Below are 27,321 nucleotides of genomic sequence, written 5' to 3' on the forward strand. Positions count from 1 at the left end.
AGATCAAGGCATATTCATGTGTTAGAATGGCATTACTTTGCAAAGAAAAATTGGCAAAAATGTCGCTCTCTAGATGTGCAAAGCTGGTATAGAGATCCCCAAAAAGACTTGCAGCTGTAATTTCAGAGAAAGGTAGTTCTACAAAGTATTGACTCAGGGGGGCTGAATACAAATGCATGCCATACTTTTGACATATTTATTTGTAAAAAGTTTTGAAAACCATTTATCATTTTCCTTCCACTTCACAATTACTGTATGTGCCAATTTGTGTTGGTCTATCACATAAAATCCCAATAAAATACATTTACGTTTTTGGTTGTAATACGACAAATGGGGAAAATCTCAAGGGGTATGAATACTTTTTCAAGGCACTGTAACTAATGGACAGCCTGTTCCTCTATGGCCTCACCTCCTCTGGATGGGCAGCACTGATATAACTAATGGGCACTCTGTTCTCCTGTGGTCTTACCTCCTCTGGATGAGAAGCACTAATACAACTAATAGACAACTTATTCCTCTATGACTTCACCTCCTTTGGATGGGCAGCAGTGATATATCGAATGGGCAGCCTGTTCCTCTATGGCCTCACCTCCTCCAGATGGACAGCACTAATATACTGTAACTAATGGGCAGTATGTTCCTCCTCTATGACCTTATCTCCTCTGGCTGGACAGCACTAAGGCCCCATTCACAACTCAGCGTTTTGTAGCTTGAAGCCTAAAGCTCCAAAATGCTGGAGGAGAAAAAATCAATTATTCTTTATGGAGATGGTTCACATCTCCACTCCATGTCACCTGAAGCCAAACGCCTGAAGCTCAAAAAAGTTCTGGAGCTTTATTTGTAGCTCAATTCGGGCAGATTTGGGCGTTTTTCTGCTTTTTTTCATAGATGACCTTTTGACCTGTACAAAATCGCGGCAAAACGCGGTAAAAATTGCGGTTAAATCACGCGACTTTCTGCCTGAAAACAAAATGCTCAGGTGTGAATGCAGCCTCAGGGGCAGTCTGTTCCTCTATGATCTCCCTTCCTTTGGATGGACGCACTGATATTACTAATGGGTGGTCTGTTTCTCTATGGCCTCACCTCCTCAGGATGGGCAGCACTGATATAACTAATGGGTAGCCTGATCTAGGGATGGGCGAACGGTTTGGCCAGAGCATAAGTTCGGACCGAACTTTGGTTGTTCGGATGTTCTGCGAACACCGAACAATATGCGGTGTTCGGGGCAAATTCGAAAGCCGCCGGAACACCGTTAAAGTCTATGGGACACGAGCATGAAAAGTCAAAAGTGCTAATTTTAAAGGCTTATATACAAGTTATTGTCATAAAAAGTGTTTGGGGACCCGGGTCCTGCCCCAGGGGACATGGATCAATGCAAAAATATTTTTTCAAAACGGACGTTTTTTCGGGAGCAATGATTTTTTTAATGCTTAAAGGGAAACAATAAAAATGAAATATTCCTTTAAATATTGTGCCTGGGGGGAATTCCTGTTCGTGTCCCATAGACTTTAACGGTGTTTGTGTGTTCTGTCAAATTTTTTGCCTGTTCGCATGTTCTGCTGCGAACCGAACAGGAAGGTGTTCGGCTCATCCCTAGCCTGATCCCCTATGGTCTCACCACCTTCGGGGGGGGGCAGGACTGATATAACTAATGGACAGCCTGTTCCTCTATGGCCTCACCTACTCAGGATGGACAGCGCTGATATAACGAATGGGCAGCCTGATCCCTTATGGTCTCACCTCCACAGGATGAGCAGCACTGATATAGCTAATGGCCAGCATGTTCCTCTATAGCATCGATAGGCAATTAGCGGGCCTCCAGCTGTTGCAGAACTACAAGTCCCATGAGGCATAGCAAGACTCTGACAGCCACAAGCATGACTTCCAGAGGCAGAGGCATGATGGGACTTGTAGTATTGCAACAGCTGGATTTTAGCGAATTGCATATCCCTTTTGTATAGTCACACCTCCTTGGAATGGGCAGCACTGATGTAATTAATGGGCAGTCTGTTTCTCTATGGCCTCACCTCCTCTGGATGAACAGTAATAATACAGCTGAGGGGCAGTCCGTTCCTCTATGGCTTCATCTCCTCAGGATGGGCAGCACTGATATTTGTAGCAGTGCTGCCTGTCAGGGAACTGCTGTCTATGATAAACACAAATTACAATGTGCACATAGGAGAGCTCAGGTGGCTTTTGGTCCAGTGACAATGGCCTTAGATTGGGAGAGCTTAGTGATAAATGTCAATAGAAGTACATACCAATGACTTGGCTTTTCGCAGCTTGTAGGAAGCAGACGATGGTGTCCTTTTTTGCTCCAGGTTCTGCTTGTTCAAAACTGAGACTGCTAAGCTGGTCTTTTTCCTACAGGAAATAATAGATATTACTACCAAATGATGATGGCAACTCTTAGATTGTAAGCTCTAAGGACAGGGCCCTCTGATTCCTACTGTATCAAATTGTATTGTATTTGTACTGTCTACCCTCAAGTTGTAAAGCGCTACGTAAACTGTTGGCGCTATATAAATACTGTATAATAATAATAATAATAATAATAATAATAATTCCTTAAAATTCATCTCTTAGAAACTAGACTAATGTATTATATTCAGTTACTGATCCAGCACTGCTTCCACCTCCACTATCTGGCAATTAATACACAGTCACCTTATACAGTAAGCATTTTCGGCACAGCAGTGTAATGCCCTGTACACACAGTCGGACTTTGTTCGGACATTCCGACAACAAAATCCATGGATTTTTTCCGACGGATGTTGGCTCAAACTTGTCTTGCATACACACGGTCACACAAAGTTGTCGGAAAATCAGATCATTTTGAACGCAGTGACGTAAAACACGTACGTCGGGACTATAAACGGGGCAGTGGCCAATACATTTCATCTCTTTATTTATTCTGAGCATGCGTGGCACTTAGTCCGTCAGATTTGTGTACACACGATCGGAATTTCCGACAACGGATTTTGTTGTCGGAAAATTTTATAGCCTGCTCTCAAACTCTGTGTGTCGGAAAATCCGATGGAAAATGTGTGATGGAGCCTACACACGGTGGGAATTTCCGACAACAAGGTCCTATCACACATTTTCCGTCGGAAAATCCGACCGTGTGTAAGGGGCATTACTGTGCAAGACTGAAAAGAAGGCTGGAAGTCAGCTTTATTTCTCTGCTCCACTCCACTGCAGCCAAAAAGAATTATTTCTACAGCCAGATTGCAGCATGTAAACTCCAAAAGCCCGCATGCCATTTCTTTCATCAGGAACCTCAAAGTGTCTGATGACAAAGTGTCTTTGAAGACGAGTCCTTCTCTCAGCGTTTATGAAGCAACTTTAGATAAAAAAAACAATGATGGGATGTTCTCAGCAGCAATCTGGTTGTATCAGGACTGCTCGGGGAGCTGCAGGACAGGAATGTAAACCTGTATGGGGCTGGACTTCCTGTCTCAGACTCGTTGGAGCAGTCACCACTTATGTTGATGAAAAGCGCAAATAACCCACTCTTCTGTATCTTCTGTATCTTCTGTATCTTCTGTATCTTCTGTATCTCCGCTACCATTTGTTACCAGCTTTTGACTTGTTCCCTGACTATGCTTCTGCTCAATGCCAACCTGTGACCACTTGTTATCGACCTTTGGCTTGTTCACCAACTATGCTTCTGCTTGATCCCTACCTGCTATATCTGCCAGTGGACCCCAGCTTGCTCACCTCACCGCCCCAGGAACTATAAGCCCATCCCCGCATGCCAAGGTTCTAGGTGTAATCCTGGACTCTGCACTCTCCTTTAAGCACCACGTCCAATCACTGTCCAAATCTTGCCGCCTCAACCTCCGCAACATCCCCAAAATACGTCCCTTTCTAACCAATGACACAACAAAGCTCTTAATTCACTCCCTGATCATCTCTCGCCTCGACTACTGCAACTCCCTCCCCATTGGCTTAACTCTACATAGTCTATCACCTCTTCAATCCATCACAAATGCTGCTGCCAGACTCATCCACCTTACCAATCGCTCTGTGTCTGCCACTCCTCTCTGTCAAACCCTCCACTGGCTTCCGCTCACCCAACAAATTAAATTCAAAATACTAACTACTTACAAAGCCATCCACAACTCTGCCCCCAGCTACATCACCGACCTGGTCTAAAAATACCAACCTAATCGTTCTTTGTTCGCCTGCTTGCTAGCTCCCTCATCAACCCTCCCTCCTCATGCTCGCCTCCAGGACTTTTCCAGGGCCTCTCCAATCCTATGGAACTCCTTATCCCAATCTGTTCGCTTATCTCCTACTCTATTAGCTTTTAGACGATCCCTTAAAACCCTTCTCTTCAGAGAAGCCTACTCTACCCACACCTAACAACTGTATTTTCATTTTCTCCATGAGCTCATCCCCCACAGCTGTTACCTGTTGACCCTCCCTTCTAGATTGTAAGCTCTAACGAACAGAGCCCTCTGATCCCTCCTGTATTGAATTGTATTATAACTGTACTGTCTGCCCACATGTTGTAAATCGCTGCGCAAACTGTTGGCGCTATATAAACCTTGTATAATAATAATAATAATAGTAATAATAATAAATATATTCATTGCAGTAGGAGGTCACAGATGTGCGACTTGCAGGGGTTACCCTTCCTTTCTTGAACCATTGATCTTTTCAGCTATCTAAAAGAGGGTATTTCTTCACAATGACCACAAGTGTAAGGAGCATTCTTCCCCCTGACCATAACACTAATGAATTTTCACTAATTTAATGTGTTGTAAATTGGCTAAAATCAAGTGTAGTATCTGTTCTTATCAGTGTCCAGTAGGGGTGCTATGCCATCATTCTGGCCTTTTGGTATGAATAGCTGGCTGTACAGTATCTCTGTAATCAGGTTGCTATGGTGATGTTTGACTTCTCATGAGAGGATCCTGAGGGGACTCTGATGACCCCTCACTCTTCCCTACAGTCTGTGTATCTCATACATAAACCCTATAAATATTTGTATTATATTATCCACATGGAAATAAAGTGATATCCACCCATAAAGTAAATCCAGAGGTCCAGCGTTGGCGTTGCCCATGGTGGAGGACCAGAGACTCTGCGAAGAGCACTGCGCCCCGATCCCACCCAGTTGTGTGACAATAGCAAATGAATATTCGCTATTTTCACAATAATTCTCATCCCCGACAATCAGGAAGCAGGTCATGGGACCCGTATTCTGATTGGCCAAAACGTCAGGCAATCCTATTGGACGTCTAGCACCTAGGAGGAGAAAGGAAACGCCCGTGCTGGAGGAGAGGACACTGGAGCCGCAGCCCATAGCCCACCACCTAGATGGGGTCCGCCGTGCTCGAGGACACGGGAGCCGCTGCCCGCAGCCCAGCACCTAGATGGGGTCCGACGTGCTCGAGGACACAGAAGCCGCTGCCCGCAGCCCACCATCTAGATGAGGTCCGCCGTGCTTGAGGACACCGGAGCCGCAGCCCGCAGCCTGCCACTTAGATGGGGTCCGCCGTGCTCAAGGACACCGGAGCTGCTGCCCGCAGCCCACCACCTAGATGGGGTCCGACGTGTTCGAGGACACAGAAGCCGCTGCCCGCAGCCCACCATCTAGATGAGGTCTGCCGTGTTCAAGGACACCGGAGCCGCTGCCCACAGCCTGCAACCTAGATGGGGTCCGCCGTGCTCGAGGACACAGAAGCCGCTGCCCGCAGCCCACCATCTAGATGAGGTCCGCCGTGCTTGAGGACACTGGAGCCGCAGCCCGCAGCCTGCCACTTAGATGGGGTCCGCCGTGCTCAAGGACACCGGAGCTGCTGCCCGCAGCCCACCACCTAGATGGGGTCCGACGTGTTCGAGGACACAGAAGCCGCTGCCCGCAGCCCACCATCTAGATGAGGTCTGCCGTGTTCAAGGACACCGGAGCCGCTGCCCACAGCCTGCAACCTAGATGGGGTCCGCCGTGCTCGAGGACACTGGAGCCACTGCCCGCAGCCTGCCACCTAGATGGGGTCCGTTGTGCTCGAGGGCACCAGAACTGCTGCCCGCCCCCTAGATGGAGTCTGCTGTGCTCGAGGACACCGGAGCCGCTGCCCGCAGCCCGCCACCCAGATGGGGTAAGTGCCAGATCGCCCCCCCAATAAAAAAAAATAAAACAGCAGCCGCCACTGCTCTGACAAATAACCCCTGACATAAAGGCCGCAACCGCGTGGTGCACACCAGCCCAGAAAACGCACCTGCGCCATGTTTGCCAACGCAGTATATGGATAGTACATTGGCGATGGGTTGCTCTAGTGCATTGTGGTTCCATTTAGTACAATACATCATGGCACACACATTACCGCATAGTGTATAGGTGAAGCTGGCCATACGGCGGATACAGACTATACATTACCTCAGCACACGTGTGTTTTCACGCATTGAGGGAGCCTATTCATGGTTAGCCCCATAAGGACCCAGTCACACGTTTTCACAATAGTACATTACGGGAACATACACGTTATCATACATTTGGTTCGTTGTGGTGCCATTTATTATCATCGGCAACCCAAAGCATCGAATAAATACGGCACATGCCCAATTTTTTATCCTTTTCTGGTGAAGTGGCCCCTTCTTTTGCCTGAGCCACCATAACAAAAGGCATTTAAACCACCTCAATACCAAACGGTGTGATTCCCTTCCTGACCAGGACATTTCTCACTTTTCAGAGGTGTCACACTTTGAATGACAATTACTCATGCAACACTTTATCTTTTTTTTTTTTTTTACACCAAAAAAGTGACATAGCAGGTTTATTAACCACTTGTCAACCACGCTATAGCTGAATGACAGCACATGGGTCGAATTTCTAAATAATTTTGTTTTGAAAATCATATCTAAGAATTTTCGTTCGATTTTCGCACCATAAGTTGGCCGCAGCAACAGTCGATTTTTGTGCGGCAATCAAATTTGAGTAATCGGACATGTTGGAAATCTTTTTGAAAAGCGAACGATTTTCTAATCAATGATGGGAGAATCGTGCGTGAAATGTAATCGAAAAAGAAATGCGCATGTGCAAGAAAAGAAAATTCCGGAAAAGAAAAGAAGATTCCCAGCCACGAAAGTTCTTTTCTCTAGCAACAGGAGGAGAAATTGAAGGCTTGGTTGGTCGAATTTCAGATCACAAAAAACGCACAAAATTTCTGATTTTCAAAAGAAAATTCTTTCGAAAGTCAACCATGTATGGCCAGCCTAAAGCCTGGCACACACGATCAGATTGTTGGCCAACCGAGCGTCTGATTTTTGTCAAAAGGGCGTGTGCCTGGTTCTTGTCTTGCATACTAAAGCTCTCGCACACACGATCGGATTTTCCGATGGGAATTGTGTGTTGACAGACTGTTGGCCTAAAATAAGACCGCTTGTACGCTCCACAATTGTTGTCGGATTTTCTGCGGACAAATGTTGGATGGTAGGCAACACATCCTTTTAATCATATCTCACAGCCATAGAATTCTAATATTATCTATATATAAGCTGGCATCCTTGCACATATATATTTTTATTGGTTTCTAGTTAGATCTTTCTTTTGGCTCAGGTCACTTAAAATAGATCCACATCCTTTATTCCATCCATTTAGCCAGCTACGCCCACTGGGGGGTTGACTCTGTCATTTGGTGTTCTCGTCCCGGGGGTTGTGATGCACCCAGTTCTGGCCCTCCTCTCATCCTGTGGGGTGGTGGGGGCGGGGCTGGACCTTGGCGCATCGGTGCCATGTTTAGCACATTGCACGTGCAATCATCCACCCCTTATTTATTTTCATACACCTAATATTACATCCCTTTTCATCTCTTCATATTTCATTTTTACTTCCTTTTATTTACTCTTCCTCCTAGAGCCTGACATGTGTCCCATGGGTCTGCCTCTTTGGCGGTGTGTCGTGGCTGCCCGGCCCGCTTCCCGGCTGCTGTCATCCATGGCTCCCTCTCTGGTTCCCCTTGGGTTTCTGGGGAGAGGGGGGGGGGGGGGGTTTGCCCCCACCTCAACCCCGGGCGAGATGGCACCGTCCCAATCCATCTTGGGCAACTGCTGGGCCATCTATCTATTTATATATATATATATATATATATATATATATATATATATATGGGCTACACCATAGGTAACGTATAAGGCCTCAGTTCCCTCTTGTCGAGTATATGGTACACCCTTTTAGATTTTATTTATTTATTTTTTCCATCTTACCTTGAAGCCAAAGTCTATGCATCCTACTCCTGATGATTGGCTGCCAACGCCATGAAACGCGTTGAGTTTTGACTCAAGGATGCCAAGCCAAGCTTGTCTTAAAATTATGAATTCTGTTAATTTTATTGAATGTTTACATCTATCATGACGATTATAATAATTGAACCTGTATTTGTATCTAATTAATCTATTATCTGCCATTCTGCCTTCGCCTGTACCAATCATGTTTATTAATTATTAACATTAAATATGTCGATATGATTATGATTATTATTATTTATTATGTTACTCTTTGTGGAAATCATGTTTTATATATCATTTATATGATATATCATACTGTGTATTGTATCTATTAATTGCATTTCATTGATTGGAGTTATGAATTTAAACTTATAATCCTACGGTTACATGTTGTTCCCATTGGGAACTATGACATGTAGCCTGTTTACAACTAGATACCCTTTATTTCATTATGTACATGCACATGCCTCATTTAAAGTCCAACGAAAAGAAAACAAGAGGGCGCACCAACCTTGTGCACTATCCTTCAGTATATTTATTTAAAAACATAATTAAAATCTACTCACAAGGGTAGAAAAAATGTCGCGCATATAGCAATCCTAAGGCAATTGGTCCACTGGTAGCAGTTTCCAGGTCCTAGGAAGAGGACGTACGAACCGCTGCTGGCTGACACGTTTCAAAGGTGTCCCTTCTTCTTCAGAGCCTTCATTTAAAGTCCCAAAACCCTTTCCTTTCTCTTTCTACAGGCTTATAAATTTTCAGCGGTCTGTTGTCAGATTTTCCGATCGTGTGTACACAAGTCCGTCAGACAAAAGTCCAAAGTACAAACACGCATGCTCGGAATCAATGCTCACCAAACACAACATTAACAGAAGGTGCCCAAAGGGTGACGCTAAAGAGCTGAAAAGCCATGTAGTACGTCACTACGTTCGTGTTTGTTGGCCGACAATTGTGTGCCGCTTGTATGCAAGAAAAGTTCACGGCCAACGCCCTTCGGACAAAAGTCTGGCGCTTTGTCTGCGGAAAATCCGATCCTGTGTATGAGGCTTAGCGGTACACAATTGTTGGCCAGCAAACACGAAAGGAGTGACGTACTACGAGGAATTTCAGCTCTTGAGCGCCACCCTTTGCGCCCCTTCTAATTTGGTGTTTGGTGAGCATTGATTCCGAGCATGAGTGTTTGTACTTTCGACTTTTGTGTGACGGATTTGTGTACTGACCATACGAAAGTCTGACGTCAAACCGTTGTCCGCCAAAAATTTACTAGCCTGCCATCCAACATTTGTTGGTGGAAAATTGGACAACAATTCTCAAAAGGAGTGTACTAACAGTCAGATTTTAGGACAACATTCCGTCAACAGACAATCCCCTGCCAACAATCTGATCGTGTGTGCGAGGCTTGGGTCGAATTTCTAAAATCTTATCTAAGAATTTTCGTTCGTATTTCGCACCATTAGTGGGCTGCAGAAACAGCCGATTTTTCGAATTTGAGTAATCGGGCATGTTGGCCATTTTTTGAAAAACAAACGATTTTCTAATGAATGATGGGAGAATCCTGTGAGAAATGTAATGGAGAAAGAAATGCGCATGTGCAAGAAAAGAAAATTGACGGAAAGAAAAGAAGATTCCCGGCCACGAAAATAATTTTCTGTAGCAACAAGAGCTGAAATTGAAGGCTTGGTTGGTCGAATTTCGAAATCAATGGTGGAACCATCAGATCGCAAAACGCACAAATTTTCTGATTTTCAAAAGAAAATTCTTTTGAAATTCGACTATGTATGGCCAAGTCTTAGTCCGTAGGGTTCAATATTGAACCCCAATGGATTATGTCAGAGACAAGAGCCACAGATATATCATACAAGATGTATTTTATGTCAGCATTTGGAAAATCTGTCAATTTTAAATAAAGAATGGAAAAAAAAAAAATCTGTAATTTTGACTGATGATTTTTTTTTTAATTCTAGGATATGAACATTTGTACAGATAATGTGTAGTAATTAGGATCAGGAGGTATTCATGTTTATTAGGTACATCTAGTCATCAAATCATACATTACACATCTGGCTTGCTGGAAACTACAGTTCTGTTACAAAAAATTTAACGGTGTACATGCTTTTTTTTTTCGTTTTTCTTTTGAGCCTATAAAATCATTGAAATAAAATATTTCAGAAAAAAAAATGGGTTGCAAGGAATAGATTATTTTTTGAGTTTTATTGACATTGAACATTTTTGTTTGTAGAAGATTTGTGATGCATACTTAGTGGTTTAGTTTTAACCCTCCTCAGGCTCCAGTAATATTTTTACGTAATAGAACCACCATTCCCATGCCATACCTTTTGGTTTGGGTACAGCATTGTATGACCGCGCAATTGTCATTCAAAGTGCAACAGTGCTGAAAATTGGCCTGGGCAGGAAGGGGGTAAAAGTGCCCAGTACTGAAGTGGTTAAAAAGCATGGATCACAAACCCAGGGTGGTGTCTTACACTCTCTCCGTGTAGATTTGTTTAGTCCCAAATATGTAGGCACACCCCATAATCCGCAGGTCAGTCTGAAGCCTGAATGTGGTCAAAGACGTCAATTAGGATGAATCTACTACTTGTAGCTATCAATCCAAACCCAGGACATGCTTCAGAGAACACTTGTTGGTAAGAAGTCATGTATGAGGTGAAAACGTATTGGTCAGATAAACGATGTATGAAGCCAAAAACTTTTTGGCTCTTTCTTAATTATTAAACACAAAGGAGAAATTCTGAAATCTGGAAGAGGAGGAGCTGGAAGCAGGTCAGATACGTTTCCTTCACTAACCTCCTTAGATCATTTTTAGCAGCAATACTTGGTTGAAAAGATGGTCATTTAACCACTTGCCTAGCACAATACGTATATATACATTATATTACCAAACGTATTGGGTTGCCTGCCTTTACATGAACTTTAATGGCATCCCAGTCTTAGTCTTGAGTTGGCCCACTCTTTGCAGCTAAAACAGCTTCAACTCTTCTGGGAAGGCTGTTCACAAGGTTTAGGAGTGTGTCTATGGGAATGTTTGACCATTCTTCCAGAAGTGCATTTGTGAGGTCAGGCACTGATGTGGACAAGAAGGCCTGGCTCGCAGTCTCCGCTCTAATTCATCCCAAAGGTGTTCTATTGGGTTGAGGTCGGGACTCTGTGCAGGCCAGTCAAGTTCCTCCACCCCAAACTCCCTCATCCATGTCCTTCATGGACCTTGCTTTGTACACTGGTGCTCAGTCATGTTGGAACAGGAAGAGGCCATCCCCAAACTGTTCCCACAAAGTTGGGAGCATGACATTGTCCAAAATGTCTTGGTATGCTGATGTCTTAAGAGTTCGCTTCACTGGAACTAAGGGGCCAAGCCCAACCACTATAAAACAACCCCACACCATAATCCCCTCTCCATCAAATGATTTAGACCAGTGCTCAAAGAAAGGTCCATAAAGACATAGATGAGTGAGTTTGGGGTGGAGGAACTTGACTGGCCTGCACAGAGTCCTGACCTCAACTCTATAGAACACTTTTAGCATGAATTAGTGTACATTGAGGTCTGCAAGTGGTTTACCAGGGTTATGGCTGAAGATATCAGCCATAAACCCGGTGCCGTTTTATTCAGCAGACGGCCGGCTTTCTCAGTCTGAGCAGCTCATGAGCCACTGGGACGGTTTCTGAAGTGGCGGGAGGAGACCTCCCCCATTGCCGTTACCGCCAGTTCGCTTGAGAAAAAAATACACTCTTTTATTGACTCTATGGGCTTGGAGGACCGGAGTGACATCATGATGTCCTTCCCAGTCCAGGCTGGGAAAAATAAAAAATACATTAAAAGCGAAAGATCAAAAACATTTTTTTTGCTTTTTAAAAAGGTACTTTTGACCCCAGATCCCTCCCTAAAGCGTACCTGTCACATCCTATTACTGTCACAAGGGATGTTAATATTCCTTGTCACAGCAATAAAAGTGATCAGATTTTTTTTTAAAGTGACAGTGTAAAAAAAAAAAAAAACGTAAAGCGCCCCCGTCCCTGTGTGCTTGCACACCAAAGAAAACATATACGTAAATCGCACCCACAAATGTAAACGGTGTTCAAATCACACATGTGAGATATCACCGTAATCATCAGAGCGAGAGCAAAAATTCTAGCACAAGGCCTCCTGTGTAACTCTAAACTGGTAACCGTTAAAAATTTTTTAAACGTCACCTATGAAGATTTCTGAGTACCCTAGTTTGTCGCCATTCCACGAGTGTGCGCAATTTTATACTGTAACATGTTAGGTATCTATGTACTCAGCATTACATCATCTATCATAATACACAAAAAAATTGGGCTAACTTTACTGTGTTGTTTTTTTGAAATTCAGTGAAGTGTATTTTTTCCCAAAAAATTGCGTTTGAAAGACCGCTGCGCAAATACCCTGTGACATAAAATATTGCAACGACCGCCATTTTATTCTCCACAGTCTTTGATATATATATATATATATATATATACATATATATATATATTTTTTTTTTTTTTTTTTTTTTTTTTTCCTAGCAAAAAAATACTGATTATAACTTGTAAACAACAAGTGTCAAAAATAGGCTTGGTCCTTAAGTATGTTAGGTATCTATTTACTTGGTGAAACATCATCTTTCACGTTATACAAAAAAAAAATGGGGTAACTAATGCGTTCTTTTTTGATTAAAGTGTATTTTTTCACAAAACACTTGCGTTGGCAAAACCATGTGACATAAAAAATTGAAAGGACACCCTATTCCCTAGGGTGTCTGCTAAAAAAAAAAAAAAAAATTATATATATATATATATATATATATATATATATATATATATATATATATATATAATTTTTTTTTTTTTTTAGCAGACACCCTAGGGAATAGGGTGTCCTTTCAATTTTTTATGTCACATGGTTTTGCCAACGCAAGTGTTTTGTGAAAAAATACACTTTAATCAAAATACACTTTAATATATGTGTGTGTATATATGTATATATATATATATATATATATATATATATATATATATATATATATACACACACATATACATATATACATACACATATACATATATACATACACACATATATTATTTAGAGGTTTTAAGTAATTTTCTAACAAAAATACTGATTTAGGCTCCATTCACACTAGCGCGTTTTTTGATGCATTTTGCATTTTGCAGACATGCATGGGAATTTTTTAACATGGGTTCCTATGGAACATGTTCACATCAATGCCTTTTGTATCTTCTTTGCGTTTTTGGAAAGGGTCGGGGACTATTTTTCATGCAAGAAGCAGCGTTTTGCATGTAATGGAATTCAATGGACAAGCATCAAAAACGCAAGTGCACCGTTTTTGCACCGTTTTTGCACCGTTTTTGATGCGTTTTTGCCGTTTTTTTTTTTTTTTTAAATTTTTTTTTTGGACTGTATACAGTAAAAAAAAAAAAAACTGTAAAAAAAAAAAAAAAAACGCAAAACGCGGCAAAAACGCGGCAAAAACGCTACAAAAACGCTGCTCAAAAACATGGCAAGCATGAAAAAAAAAACTCCAAAAACGCTCAAAAGCAACATGCATAGGTGTGAATCGAACCTTAAACCTGTAAACAAAAAGTGCCAGAAAAAGCCTGGTCAGCAAGTGGTTAATGAGTGACCTGGCAGTGATCCCTGTATGAGTATTGGTCTAGTCATCTTCATCCAATCACCATTATAATTACTAATTTAAAATATCATGAGGGCAAAAAAAAAAAAAAACTCTTTATACCAATTATACATCATTTCACTAATCTATGTATTCTACCAAAAATGTAATTGAGGTGTCCTTATTTCAAAATAAATAAATAAATAATCCACTTTAAAATGAAAGTAATGGAAAATTACTTTTAAAAAAATTAGATCCAATGTGCAGACACTCACAGAGCTGTTATACAAATATAGAGATTTCAATTTTCAGCCGTTTGTTATTTTCAAATGTAATCCTCAGCTCAATAAAGTTGACATTGTTTGAAAAAAAAAAAAAAAGAAAAAGAAAAAAGGAGACTGCACTATGATGTCATCAACAGTCCATCAAAGGATGTGTGTGGCAGTTGGTGGCCAGTCACTCAGTGTCTTTTGATCAGAGAGGAAGCGATCATTGTGTGTCGTGTTTTCTATCATCTGATATTGTTTAGAATTGGAAAATGAGCATTTTTCGCGAAATGAGGAAGGAAGCAAACGTTTCTCTGACCACCACCAAAGAGAAACCTGCAGATAAATGTGATTCTTTGTTAGAGGATCACCAGCCCACTGAAATGCCTAACACTACAACCCCTCCAAAAAAGGGGAAGTGGCGGGCGTTTAAACGCGGAGCAAGGAGCATTTTTAAATGCTTTTTCCCGTGTTTTGGGAAAAAAGAGAAGGAGGAGGAAATTGCAACAGGTGAGAGTGAAATCTAATAATAGAATCTGATATAAATCACTCCAACATTCACTGACTGAGCCCCACCATTGCCATTACATTATCTATACACAACATTAATATTACATCATTTATACATAATGTCACCAAACATGTCATTTATGTGTCCCAACAGAAAACATTCATATTTCAGACAACAGTCACAAAGCTATGGGAGCCTCATTTTCAAATCTCTCTGGACTCAACTGAAAATAACTGACATTTTTCTAAAAATAGCATCTCCATCCTGCTGTGCTACCTTTATAATCTGAGTCTCTGCAATATACTGGGGTCACTCCTGTATACATATCCCTGACATTGCTATATACTGTATATACATATACTGGGGTCACTGCTATATACACATACCGGGATCACTGCTATATACACATACTGGGGTCACTGCTATATACACATACTGGGGTCACGCCTGTATACATATCCCTAACATTGCTAAATACTGTATATACATATTCTGGCATCACTGCTATATACACATCCTGGGGTCACTCCTGTATACATACATGGACATTGCTATATATAATGTATAGACATATACTGGGATTCCTGCAATATACACAAACTGGGGTCACTTCTGTATACATACTTTGGAAATTGCTATATACATATGCTAGGATCAATACTATATACTGGGATCCCTGCTATATACACATACCATGGAAATTGCTATATACACATGCTAGGATCATTACTATATACTGGGATCCCTGCTATATACACATACCGGGATCACTCCTGTATACATACCACTGACATTGCTATATACTGTATATACATATACTAGGATCATTACTATAAACCGGGATCCCTGCTATATACACATATCGGGATCCCTCCTATATACACATACCAGGATCACAGTTATATACTGTACACATACTGGGATCACTGCTATATACACATACTGGAATCACTGCTATATACACATACTGGGGTCACTCCTGTATACATACATGGACATTGCTATATATAATGTATATACATATACTGGGATTCTTGCAATATACACATACTGGGGTCACTCCTATATACAAACCATGGAAATTGCTATATACTGTATATACGTATGCTAGGATCATTACTATATACTGGGATCCCTGCAATATACACATACCGGGATCACTGCTATATACACATACTGGGATCACTCCTGTATACATACCACTGACATTGCTATATACTGTATATACATATACTAGTATCATTACTATAAACCGGGATCACTGCTATATACACATATCGGGATCCCTCCTATATACACATACTGGGATCACTCCTGTATAAATACCATGGACATTGCTAATGTATATACATATACTGGTATTCCTGCTGTATACACATACCGGGATCACTGCTATATACACATATTGGAATCACTGCTATATACACATACCGGGATCACTACTATATACACATATTGGAATCACTGCTAAATTCACATACTGGGATCACTCCTGTATAAATACCATGGACATTGCTAATGTATATACATATAATGGGATCACTGCTATATACACATACTGGGATCACTGCTATATACACATACTGGGATCACTCCTGTATACATACCATTGACATTGCTATATACTGTATATACATATACTAGGATCATTACTATGAACCGGGATCCCTGCTATATACACATATCGGGATCCCTCCTATATACACATACTGGGATCACTCCTGTATAAATACCATGGACATTGCTAATGTATATACACATACCGGCATTACTGCTATATACACATACTAGGATCACTGCTATATACACATACCGGGATCACTGCTATATACACATACCGGGATCACTGCTATATACACATACTGGGATCACTGCTATATACACATACTGGGATCACTGCTATATACACATACCGGGATCACTGCTATATACACATACTGGGATCACTGCTATATACACATACTGGGATCACTGCTATATACACATACCGGGATCACTGCTATATACACATACTGGGATCACTGCTATATACACATACCGGGATCACTGCTATATACACATACTGGGATCACTGCTATATACACATACTGGGATCACTGCTATATACACATACTGGGATCACTGCTATATACACATACCGGGATCACTGCTATATACACATACCGGGATCACTGCTATATACACATACTGGGATCACTGCTATATACACATACCACGATCACTGCTATATACACATATTGGAACCACTGCTATAAACACATACGGGGATCACTGCTATATACTCATACCAGGAACCCTGCTATATAAACATACCGCGATCACTGCTATATACACATACCGGGATCACTGCTATATACACATACCGGGATCACTGCTATATACACATACCGGGATCACTGCTATATACACATACTGGGATCACTGCTATATACACATATTGGAATCACTGCTATAAACAAATACTGGGATCACTGCTATATACACATAATGAGATCACTGCTATATACACATATTGGAATTACTGCTATATACACATACCAGGATCACTGCTATATACACATACCAGGATCCCTGCTATACACACATATTGGAATCACTGCTATATACATATACCAGGATCACTGCGACATACATATACCAGCATCACTGCTAGTTACACATACTAGAATCGCTGCTATATACTCATAACAGGAACCCTGCTATATAAACATACCGCAATCACTGCTTTATATACATATTGGAATCACTGCTATATACACATACTGGCATCCCTGCTATATACACATACCAAGATGGGAGAAGAGCATTGTAGTTTCTGCTGAGTGAGGAATTAGCTTGGGGTTAAGCCTAAAGGTCAGGTTCACTGTTAGGACTAGTGTGAAAGTTCAGCATTTGGGTCCCGTATTTGATTGGCTTATGGGTCAAATTAAATGTTAAAATACTTTAACCGTAGCTTACAATCTAAAACCTGAGAACTGGTTCCTAAGTCCAAAAGCCACCATGTTACCCACGTATATGAAGAATTTCTAACCAGAAACATGTTTTATATAGGAACACAAATTAGGCAGATAATTTATATTACACAGATCTAATTTGCTAACAGAAGTTTAAAATGTCAATTTTCTGTCTCTTCCTAGGAAAAAATGATGACTGCTTCACCAGCGTCAAGAAGCCATTGGATCCACCTATCAGTGGCAAGAAGTCATCTTCGCAGACCGAATGGATCAGCGACAAGAAGGCATTGGAGCCAGCTATCAGTGGCAAGGAGCCATCTTCGCAGGTCGCATTGACCAGCGTCAAGAAGGCATTGGATCCAGCTATCAGTGGCAAGGAGCCATCTTCGCAGGCCGCTTTGACCAGCGTCAAGAAGGCATTGGAGCCAGCTATCAGTGGCAAGGAGCCATCTTCGCAGGTCGCATTGACCAGCCTCAAGAAGGCATTGGATCCAGCTATCAGTGGCAAGGAGCCATCTTCGCAGGTCGCATTGACCAGCGTCAAGAAGGCACTGGATCCAGCTATCAGTGGCAAGGAGCCATCTTCGCAGGTCGCATTGACCAGCGTCAAGAAGGCATTGGATCCAGCTATCAGTGGCAAGAAGTCATCTTCCCAGACCGAATGGACCAGCGCCGAGAGTTCATTGGAGAATCTATCCCTACCAGCCCCATCCACCAGCCCAGGGTCAGCTTTACACCCATCCTTGGCCAGCTTTACATTCCATTGTAAACTGGGACAGGGAGGTTTTGGAAAGGTAAGTGATTAGGCTGATTTTCCTATAGTTTGGCGATGCAGTAGTCTCCCATGTGGATTTTCTAGTAAAATGTACCCATTCCTGTATGTACCTTGTTATGTACAGTAGATGTCCATTACTTGATCAAGAGCAATCCCCAGCCTGCACTATTATTGTACCATATTAATATTGTTTCTCTTTTTTCTTCAGGTGCTATTAGCTTCTCATGCTGCCTATGACCATCCGCTCGCTGTCAAGTTGGTGAAAAAGAGCCGTCTGGTTGGAACCAAAGGACGTCAGGTCCTGGTAGAGCGTACGGTGCTAGAGAAGACCAGGCACAATGTCTTTTTCACCCATCTGTTTGGTGCCTTTCAGACAAATGTAAGTAATCTTCCCCATTCTCACCAAATGCAAAGAATGTTATATGGGGCTTGACCACACTGCACTGTCTGCCTCTATAAATTACCCCACCAAACCCTGGATGTCTATCGTTTAACCCTTATCTTTATCCCTTATTTTCACACAGGACTATCTCGCCTTTGTGATGGAGTATCTGAGCGGAGGAGACCTAGAACATCTCATAAAGAATTCAGCCCCAATTTCTATAGATGCCATCCGAATCCTTGCAGCAGAAATCATATGTGGACTGCGATGCCTCCACACCAAGGGCATCATACACAGGTAAAGATTGTAATAATACAATTAACCATGGAGTAAAGTGAAGGGTGACATCACCGAAATTGCTACTTCTAATTATGGGTAAAATGGTAAAATCAACCCCTGGCTTCTGATTCATAGATGACATAATGGCAGCATTTTCTATACCTGTCTCTTATAAAATCTACAGAAGTCTTAGTGCTCTTGTACTGTTTTTAATGCAAGATGCACGAGAATCCAACTGGGCAAGTCAGACTTCCCCATAACCATTGTGGGATAGAAGAAGCTGTGATCCACCCATTACTAAAATTCTGTGTGTGTGCTTTTTTTCTTTTTTTAATCCTTTACCCTCAGGCAGTGATCTTCAAACTGTGGCCCGCTGGGCCAAATGTGGCCCTTTGCTTGCCTTGCTGGCCTTTGGGGCACTGTTTCTTCCACTGATATGAAACACTATTCTTCCCAATAACACTATATTCAATTTCTGTAAGGAAGACGCCAACCCATAAATGCTTTACATACAACTGCTACCCCTTTAAGTGTGAATCACACAACATACGTTTATAGATGGTCAAGTCTGGTGCTGTTATATTTATATTACACAAACATGAATACTTCCCAATATTCCAAAAAAAATATGAATAAAAACAACACTTAATCCCAAAATTGATTATGCAAATACCAATATGAATTATGTGAGCGCTAATTTTTTTCCCTTTTTTTGTTTTTCATGGATTTCTGTGGCATTAATACAAATTATGTGATTTGAAATTTTCATGCACAATATTTTGCGAGATTTTTTGTGCACATTCTTTTAAATAGCAAAGTATGAATGCACTATTGATATTCACATAATTCATATTGGTATTTGTTTGTACAATCAATTGTGGTATTAAGTGTACAATAATTTTAGTTTTTTGAAATATTGGATAGTATTCACATTTGTGTAATATAAAAGCGCCAGACTTTACCATCTATAAGCTATTCTTCCCAATGACACCAACAATGAGGCACCATTCCTCACTGAACCATGGGCAACCATGTAATTCTTTTTACTCCCAACGACCACCAAGCCTGAGACATTGTCTATTCTCACCTGAACCCCCTAAAGTCTGAAGGACAGTAAGCTGACCCTTTCTTTAGAAAGTTTGTAGACCCCTGCCCTAGGATCAAAGGCTTTTAATACTTGTGTTATTGTTTGATATATACTAACTCTTTCTTTTCCTTGCAGGGACATTAAGCCAGAAAACATATTACTGAGCAGCACAGGCCATGCAAAGATTTGCGATTTTGGACTGGCAGTCAAGGACATCTTCGAACCAATGAAGTATACAGGACCGGCTGCAGGCACCAGAGCATATTGTGCCCCAGAGGTAAGAAACAGTTTACTGACTTCATTTTACTGTTTATCTAGATACTCAGGTCTTCATTATTAGGTATAGTAAAGTTAAAAAGGCATTCCACTTTCACTTAGTGAAAAATGCCTCCTCTCATGTCCTGGGTGTCCCATGTCATTGGGTTTCCAGGCTTGGACTAAATAACTAACAAAAAGTGGGCAGGGTTCAATCCTAAAGAAATTTTCAGAGTTCCTCCGAGGCTGCATGTACATGAAGACCTTCATCCAGCCATTTTTTGGAACCCAACATCAGCTCCATCATTATCCACTTTCCCAGAAAATGACCCAAGTTAGAGATACAAATAAGGTGGAGGCTTCTCACTGCAGTCCTTACTTATTATAACATGGTGAGACCATTAAGCCATATACCTCGTCCTCTGCAAAGGGGCAATTAAAGTATACGTAAAGCCAAAACGGATTGATTGAGTTTGGAGTGGATCGAGTGGGAAAGGATTAGAACCCCTTTCAGGATTTCATTGCTCTATGTTTCCCCCCCACTGGGGAGATTACTCCTCTCCATTTGTCCTACAGTTCTAAGATGGGATAGGCACTCCCTTTGGAGAGATATTCTTTAATTCCTGTCCTACGGACTCAACAGGAAATATTTTCCAGATTGATAAAAAAAGCCGACGGGCCCTTTTCTAGTTTAGGATTTACATACACTTTAAGATCCATCTTCAAAAACTGCACCTCGGTTGGCTTCAAAACCATAATGAAAAACCAAAAATAACCCGGAAAGATTAGGACACTTGGGAGGATTAATACATCACTTATTCCCGACATAGAAACATCTCTGTCCCATGCCTGGCATGACAATGCTCTCATTATTCTTCTCTTTTCTTTCTACAGGCCTATCACCATCGACCGTGTGATGGCATGATCGACTATTTCGCACTGGGGATTATACTATATGAAATGGCGACTGGTGTTCACCCATTCCATGAACACTTCAGGAATATAAGAAGGCTGGAGAATGCAATTACTCAGCTTGATCCCGTGTATCCCCCAGAGATGGATGTTGACCTTAAGGACCTCATTGGAAGGGTAAGTATAAACAGATCTTTATACTGGGAATATAGCACATAGAAGGAAAAAGAAATGGGAATTTTTATCCAGGGCTGGCTAACTTAAGCATATATGACACCCCATTCCTGATGTAAGAACTGTTCTGCCTGCCGAGTGCCACAGTGGGGATACATTTTACATAAGGGGCAGCATTTTTTTTATAGCCCCCCCCAACCACAAGTGTAAACGAGGCTTAATAGAAAGCTTTACATACTGTACAATACTATTATGACTTAACAGTAGGCTGACGGGGGGGGGGTCAATAGACTACTATTAGACACACATTTTAAAAAGGGATTATATTGTCTACTTATTGCTTGTTCATATTTAACATTCTGTTTCTCCCTTTATAGCTTGTTCGGAAAAAACAGGAGCGCAGGCGGAAGAAGCTGAGAAATATCGAAGCGCATCCATTTTTCAACAAGATAAACTGGACTGAGGTGGAGTTTGGACGGTCACCACCAATAAGTCATTTACTCTCTCTACCTGTAAGTATATTATTAAGAAAGAAGTTTGGGCACATTTGGGGGGGGGGGGGGTTAGAGGTTTTAGGGCTTGTTCACACCAGAACACGGTACGGGAAACCCATGAGTTTCCCGCACCGCGGAGGTGCGGAGGTGTCAATACAATGCTAATGACACCCCAAATGTAGGTCACAAACACAGTGCCTGCACCGGATTGCATGGTACAGAGGGTACTCTTTGATCCAATTGCATTGCGTTTTTTTTAAAGTAGAGCATGTACTACTTTTGTTGCAGTCCAGTGTGATTTCAGCCCATTCAAGTACACAGAAATCGCACAAGAATGTGAGCGAGTAAATGACGTACCCTTAACTTTTATGATCAATTTCTGTCTAAACTAGTGAGATTAATGTTTCCTATTTTATCTTTGCAGCACCCAAAGGCCCCACTACATGAGAAACTCAATATGGCCACTATTATGTCCGAGGAAGACCTACATAGTATTCCCATATTACCAGAGGATCAACAGCTCTTCAGAAATTTTACATTTGTCAGTGAAAGATTGGAGATGAAAACATCACCTCAACCATCCGAGTCACCACCACCAGAACAAAGCTGCACCATGGATGGAGGAATCTCACTGGCATCACCAGATTTTTTTGAGTATTTTATTGCCAGAGTGTGTGACAACTGGTTGCCTAAGTTATTTTTCTTATTATTCGTATTATTCGTAGTGTTCTTATTCTTATTCTACAGTATTTAAATAGAGGCAACAGTTTAGGCAGCACTTTACAATATAAATTTGCACAGTACGATTACAATACAGTAGGAATAAGAGGGCCCTGCATCACCTACATCACAGGGGGACTCTCACCTACATCACAGGGGGGGCTCTCCCCTACATCACAGGGGGGGCTCTCCCCTACATCACAGGGGGGGCTCTCCCCTGGGAAGAGGACCGAGGGACGCCGAGGGAAGAGGACCAGAGGGACGCCGTGGAAAGAGGACCAGAGGGGACGCTGTGGGAAGAGGACCAGAGGGGACGCCGTGGGAAGAGGACCAGAGGGGAACGCCATGGGAAGAGGGACGACGTGGGAAGAGGACCAGAGGGGACACCGTGGGAAGAGGGACAGAGGGAGGACGTGGGAAGAGGACCAGAGGGGACACCGTGGGAAGAGGGACAGAGGGAGGACGTGGGAAGAGGACCAGAGGGGACGCTGTGGGAAGAGGGACGATGTAGAAAGAGGGACAGAGGGGATGCCGTGGGAAGAGGGATCCCATGGGAAGAGGGACAGAGGAGATGCCGTGGGAAGGGGGACAGAGGGACGCCGTGGGAAGAGGACAGAGGGGACGCCGCGAGAAGAGGACAGAGGGGACGCTGTGGGAAGAGGGACAGAGGGGACACCGTGGGAAGGGGGACAGAGGAGACGCCGTGGGAAGAGGGATCCCGTGGGAAGAGGGACAGAGGGGACGACATGGGAAGAAGGACAGAGGGGATGCCGTGGGAAGAGGGATCCCGTGGGAAGAGGGATCCCATGGGAAGAGGGACAGAGGGGATGCTGTGGGAAGAGGGACGCCATGGGAAGGGGCACAGAGGGGATGCCGTGGGAAGAGGGATAGAGGGGACGCCATGGGAAGAGGGACAGAAGGGGACGCCGTGGGAAGAGGGACAGAGGGGACACCGTGGGAAGAGGTACGGAAGGGGACGCCGTGGGAAGAGGTACGGAAGGGGACGCCGTAGGAAGGGGCACAGAGGGGATGCCGTGGGAAAAGGGACAGAGGGGACGCCGTGGGAAGAGGGACAGAGGGGATGCCGTGGGAAGAGGGACAGAGGGGACGCTGTGGGAAGAGGGACAGAGGGGACTCCGTGGAAAGAAGGACAGAGGGGACACCGTGGGAAGAGGGCCAGAGGGGACCCCCACGCCATTTTGTTTTTATTTGGGTGCGGAGTTCCCCTTAATATCCATACCAGACCCAAAGGGCCTGGTAATGGACTGGGGGGGGGACCCATGCCGTTTTTTCAATGATTTTCATCTATATTGCTATGACTCGACAATACATTACAGCCGCGAGTAGTTTTAAATGACATTTTTTCCTTTAGAAATGTAATTTTGCTGTGGTATTGTTCTAAACACGGGAAAAATGCGCTACTTTACAAGCATACTAAGGACACCCCCAGGCACGATATTTAAAGAAATATTTCATTTTTTTGTTTTACTTTAAGCTTTATTAAAATCACTGCTCCCGAAAAAACGGACGTTTTTAAAACTTTTTTTTAGCATTGATACATGTCCCCTGGGGCAGGACCCCGGTCCCCAAACACTTTTTATGGCAATGACTTGCATATAAGCCTTTAAAATTAGCACTTTTGATTTTTCGAGTTTGTGTCCCATAGACTTTAACGGTGTTCAAACAAATTTTCTGCCTGTTAGCATGTTCTGCTGTGATCCGAACCAGGGGGTGTTCGGCTCATCCCTAGTCATGTCTTTTGGCCTTTGCAACGCCCGCGCAACTGTTCAACATTTCATTAGTGATGTGCTGCGAGATCTGCTGGATCAGTTTGTGACGGCAAATCTGTACGATATTCTAATCTTTTCTGATAACCTTGAGGAGCATCGCAAATAGGTTTGTGCGGTTTCCGAATCAACTTTACATCAAATTGGTGAAATATGAGAGTTTGAACAAAACCAGATCCATTTCTTAGGATGCATCATTTCTCTAGAATGAGAGAGCAAGGATCCCAAGACGATCAAAGCAGTGGTGGATTGGACTGTCCCTAGGAACGTTAAGGAAATGCAATGATTTGTATAATTTGCCAACTTTTACAGAAGATTCATAAGGAATTTCTCAAGTTATTGTCATTGAAAACCAGTTATAGTCCTTTCCCTCCCTGTGCCCCTGTAGCGCATATTTGGGACTGGTTTGGTTGTTTGGTCCCAGGTTTAATTCCCCAGATAGGCACATGGTAGTTTACAACCACTCAAGTCAGAAAACAGGCTGCATGTCTTTTTGTGGTCTTATTTTGTTAAAGAACTGGGATAGGGCAAAGGTGAGCCTTGGGATACCCCAACAAACTTCAACAAAATGTAGTAGGAGGACACTAAAACTGATTTACTCCTTTAGGATGATGACATCCCCTTTAAAGTTGAGGGTAAACTGGTACTAAACAGGGACACCTCAAAAGGAGTATGGTCCTGGATGTACTAAGAAAAAGCTCTCAAAATGAAGCCCAATAAAGTCTCTAAGTCCTGAAGGCTGGCACCCACTGTGTCAGGGCATAGTGTTGCCACCTGCAGTATCAGTTACTGTACTTGATTTGCCAGTGTCATGGAGCCTTAAAATTAGCTCTCCGCAAAAATTCAGTAGGCTAAGCCAGAGGTCCCCCGGTGAAAGCAGAATCTGGGACCCCTAGGTTCTTGAAGATGCAAGTAGCCTCCCAGGGATGCCCCAGCCCTCAGGCTGGGTCTTACTCCCCATGAACAAGAGCAAACTGTTCTAGGTTCCAGCCTATTTATACCCCTTTCAGCTCCCTGCTGGTCACTTACCTGATCAGGAATTGGCTACAGAGGCAATAATATGCAGGCCAGGGTCTCTATATTTCATAACTCAGTGGGAAGCAGGGGAATGTAACAGAGCCTGCACCAGCAGAACCCAGAACAGACACTACTAAACGACTGTTTAGGGGAGGCCAAAAGCTAAATTTAACTCTAGTAGTGTCTACTGGGACACTACGCTCCTGTTTTATTATCACAGATGTATTCATCACACATCAAAAAGTTGAAGACTTAAAATTATTCCTATACCTGTAACGTATGATGGGATACCAAATGAGTATAGTGCATGTTATATCTCAGTAGCTCAGCAGGATGGCTAAGCGCTCTCTTTTCTATGTCAGTTGAAAGAGGTGTGATTGCCTGTCCGTGCCAACAACCCTAAAAGTATTCTCAACCCAAGAATGTTTTGGGTATCTGTGGGAATTAATAGGCATGTATCCGATAACAAATTCCTGTGTATAAAAATTATCCAAACTTTTATTGATGCAATAATTCATTAGTTATGATGTAAAATCATTGGCTGACATCATCCAGGTGCGATCACCTCCTCCATATTTCATGCTGAATTCAAATGTCATCAATAACTTGTGTATGTGGAAAGTGCCCCCCAGGCGATGGGGAGAACATCTATCTAAAGTTCATAATATATTCTCCAAGAACTTCACATAGCCAAAGACTCACAGAATGGGGGAGAGAAGATATGTATCAGACATGCAATATTAAACAATCCTAGCTTTTGGACCCAGGGGATGTCCAAACAGATACATATGTGTAGCCGCCCCCTGCCCTAGGCTGGCTGTATTTAGTTTTTGCCTCTGCTGTACCCACCTGAGCAGCATTTCATTTTTTTTAGGTTTATTCCTAAGCCTGGTGGTTGATTGTGCCTGCCAGCCTCTGGAAGAATATTCCAGAAATAGAGTAGATGGATCAATGACTGGGTTATGAATATTTATCTGACCTCAGCCAATCCCTGGGAAGGCGACCCAGAAGCTGTGGCTGGGAAGAAAATAAATGTTTGGAAGATCCTGATCAGAGATCCCTCTCCTAGGGCCACACCCCTGGGAAGCAGCCTGTGTTACAGAAGAGCTGTTGCTGTTAGATCTGCTTGGCTGAGGGCCTTGAGGGAATCTGGATTTAACTAGTTGCAACCCAAGCCAATTCTGACACTTCTCTCCTACGTGTAAAAATCATCTTTTTTTTGCTAGAAAATTACTCAGAACCCCCAAACATTATATGTTTTTTCTAGCAGAGACCCTATGGAATAAATGGCAACTTTTTATGTCACACAATATTTGCGCAGCAATTATTAAAACGCGTTTTTTTTTTTAAAAAACAGTTTAATGAATTTAAAAAAAGAACAAAACACTAAAGTTGTCAAAATACAGTGAAAACCCAGGCCTTCTTCCACTATCTCAGCGCTATGGAGCTAATAAATCTTAAAGTGATATAGACCATTCAGTAATCACAGTGTTTCAATGATTCGCAGTAAAACAAAGTGTCAGCTGCCGCTTAAAATGTAATAAATTGACAAAAACAGTCCATACAATATAGTAAAATGTCCAGAGGTGCTTCAATGAGTACACCTGATTCTTAAAGCAGCGCTACCATCATTACTTATTATGACCAGCTTTCCTATGATAATAACATATGTGAAGAATGAATGACAGATGTTGATAAAAGTCCAGAGAGACACAGATGGTGATCCTAGTGTGATACTGAAGATGTGCACCTCACACCAGAATCCTTAAGCCGTGCGTCACACTCCCCTAATACCTCGTACACACGGTCGGATTTTCCGATGGAA

At 42.5% G+C, this 27,321-nt stretch overlaps 1 protein-coding gene across 2 annotated transcripts in view; it reads right to left on the reverse strand.

Annotated features, from left to right (window-relative positions):
* FBXO16 (F-box protein 16) overlaps positions 1 to 27,321 on the reverse strand; it is an 88,399-nt gene that overhangs the window by 15,571 nt on the left and 45,507 nt on the right. For both annotated transcript variants that reach the window (XM_073624863.1, XM_073624862.1), the window contains exon 7: positions 2,262 to 2,364. In XM_073624863.1, coding sequence (XP_073480964.1) covers positions 2,262 to 2,364 — 103 coding nt within the window. The remainder of the gene's footprint in view (positions 1 to 2,261; positions 2,365 to 27,321) is intronic.

This window comes from Aquarana catesbeiana, linkage group LG04 (genome assembly GCF_042186555.1).
Source record: "Aquarana catesbeiana isolate 2022-GZ linkage group LG04, ASM4218655v1, whole genome shotgun sequence".
NCBI classification, from domain to species: domain Eukaryota; kingdom Metazoa; phylum Chordata; class Amphibia; order Anura; family Ranidae; genus Aquarana; species Aquarana catesbeiana.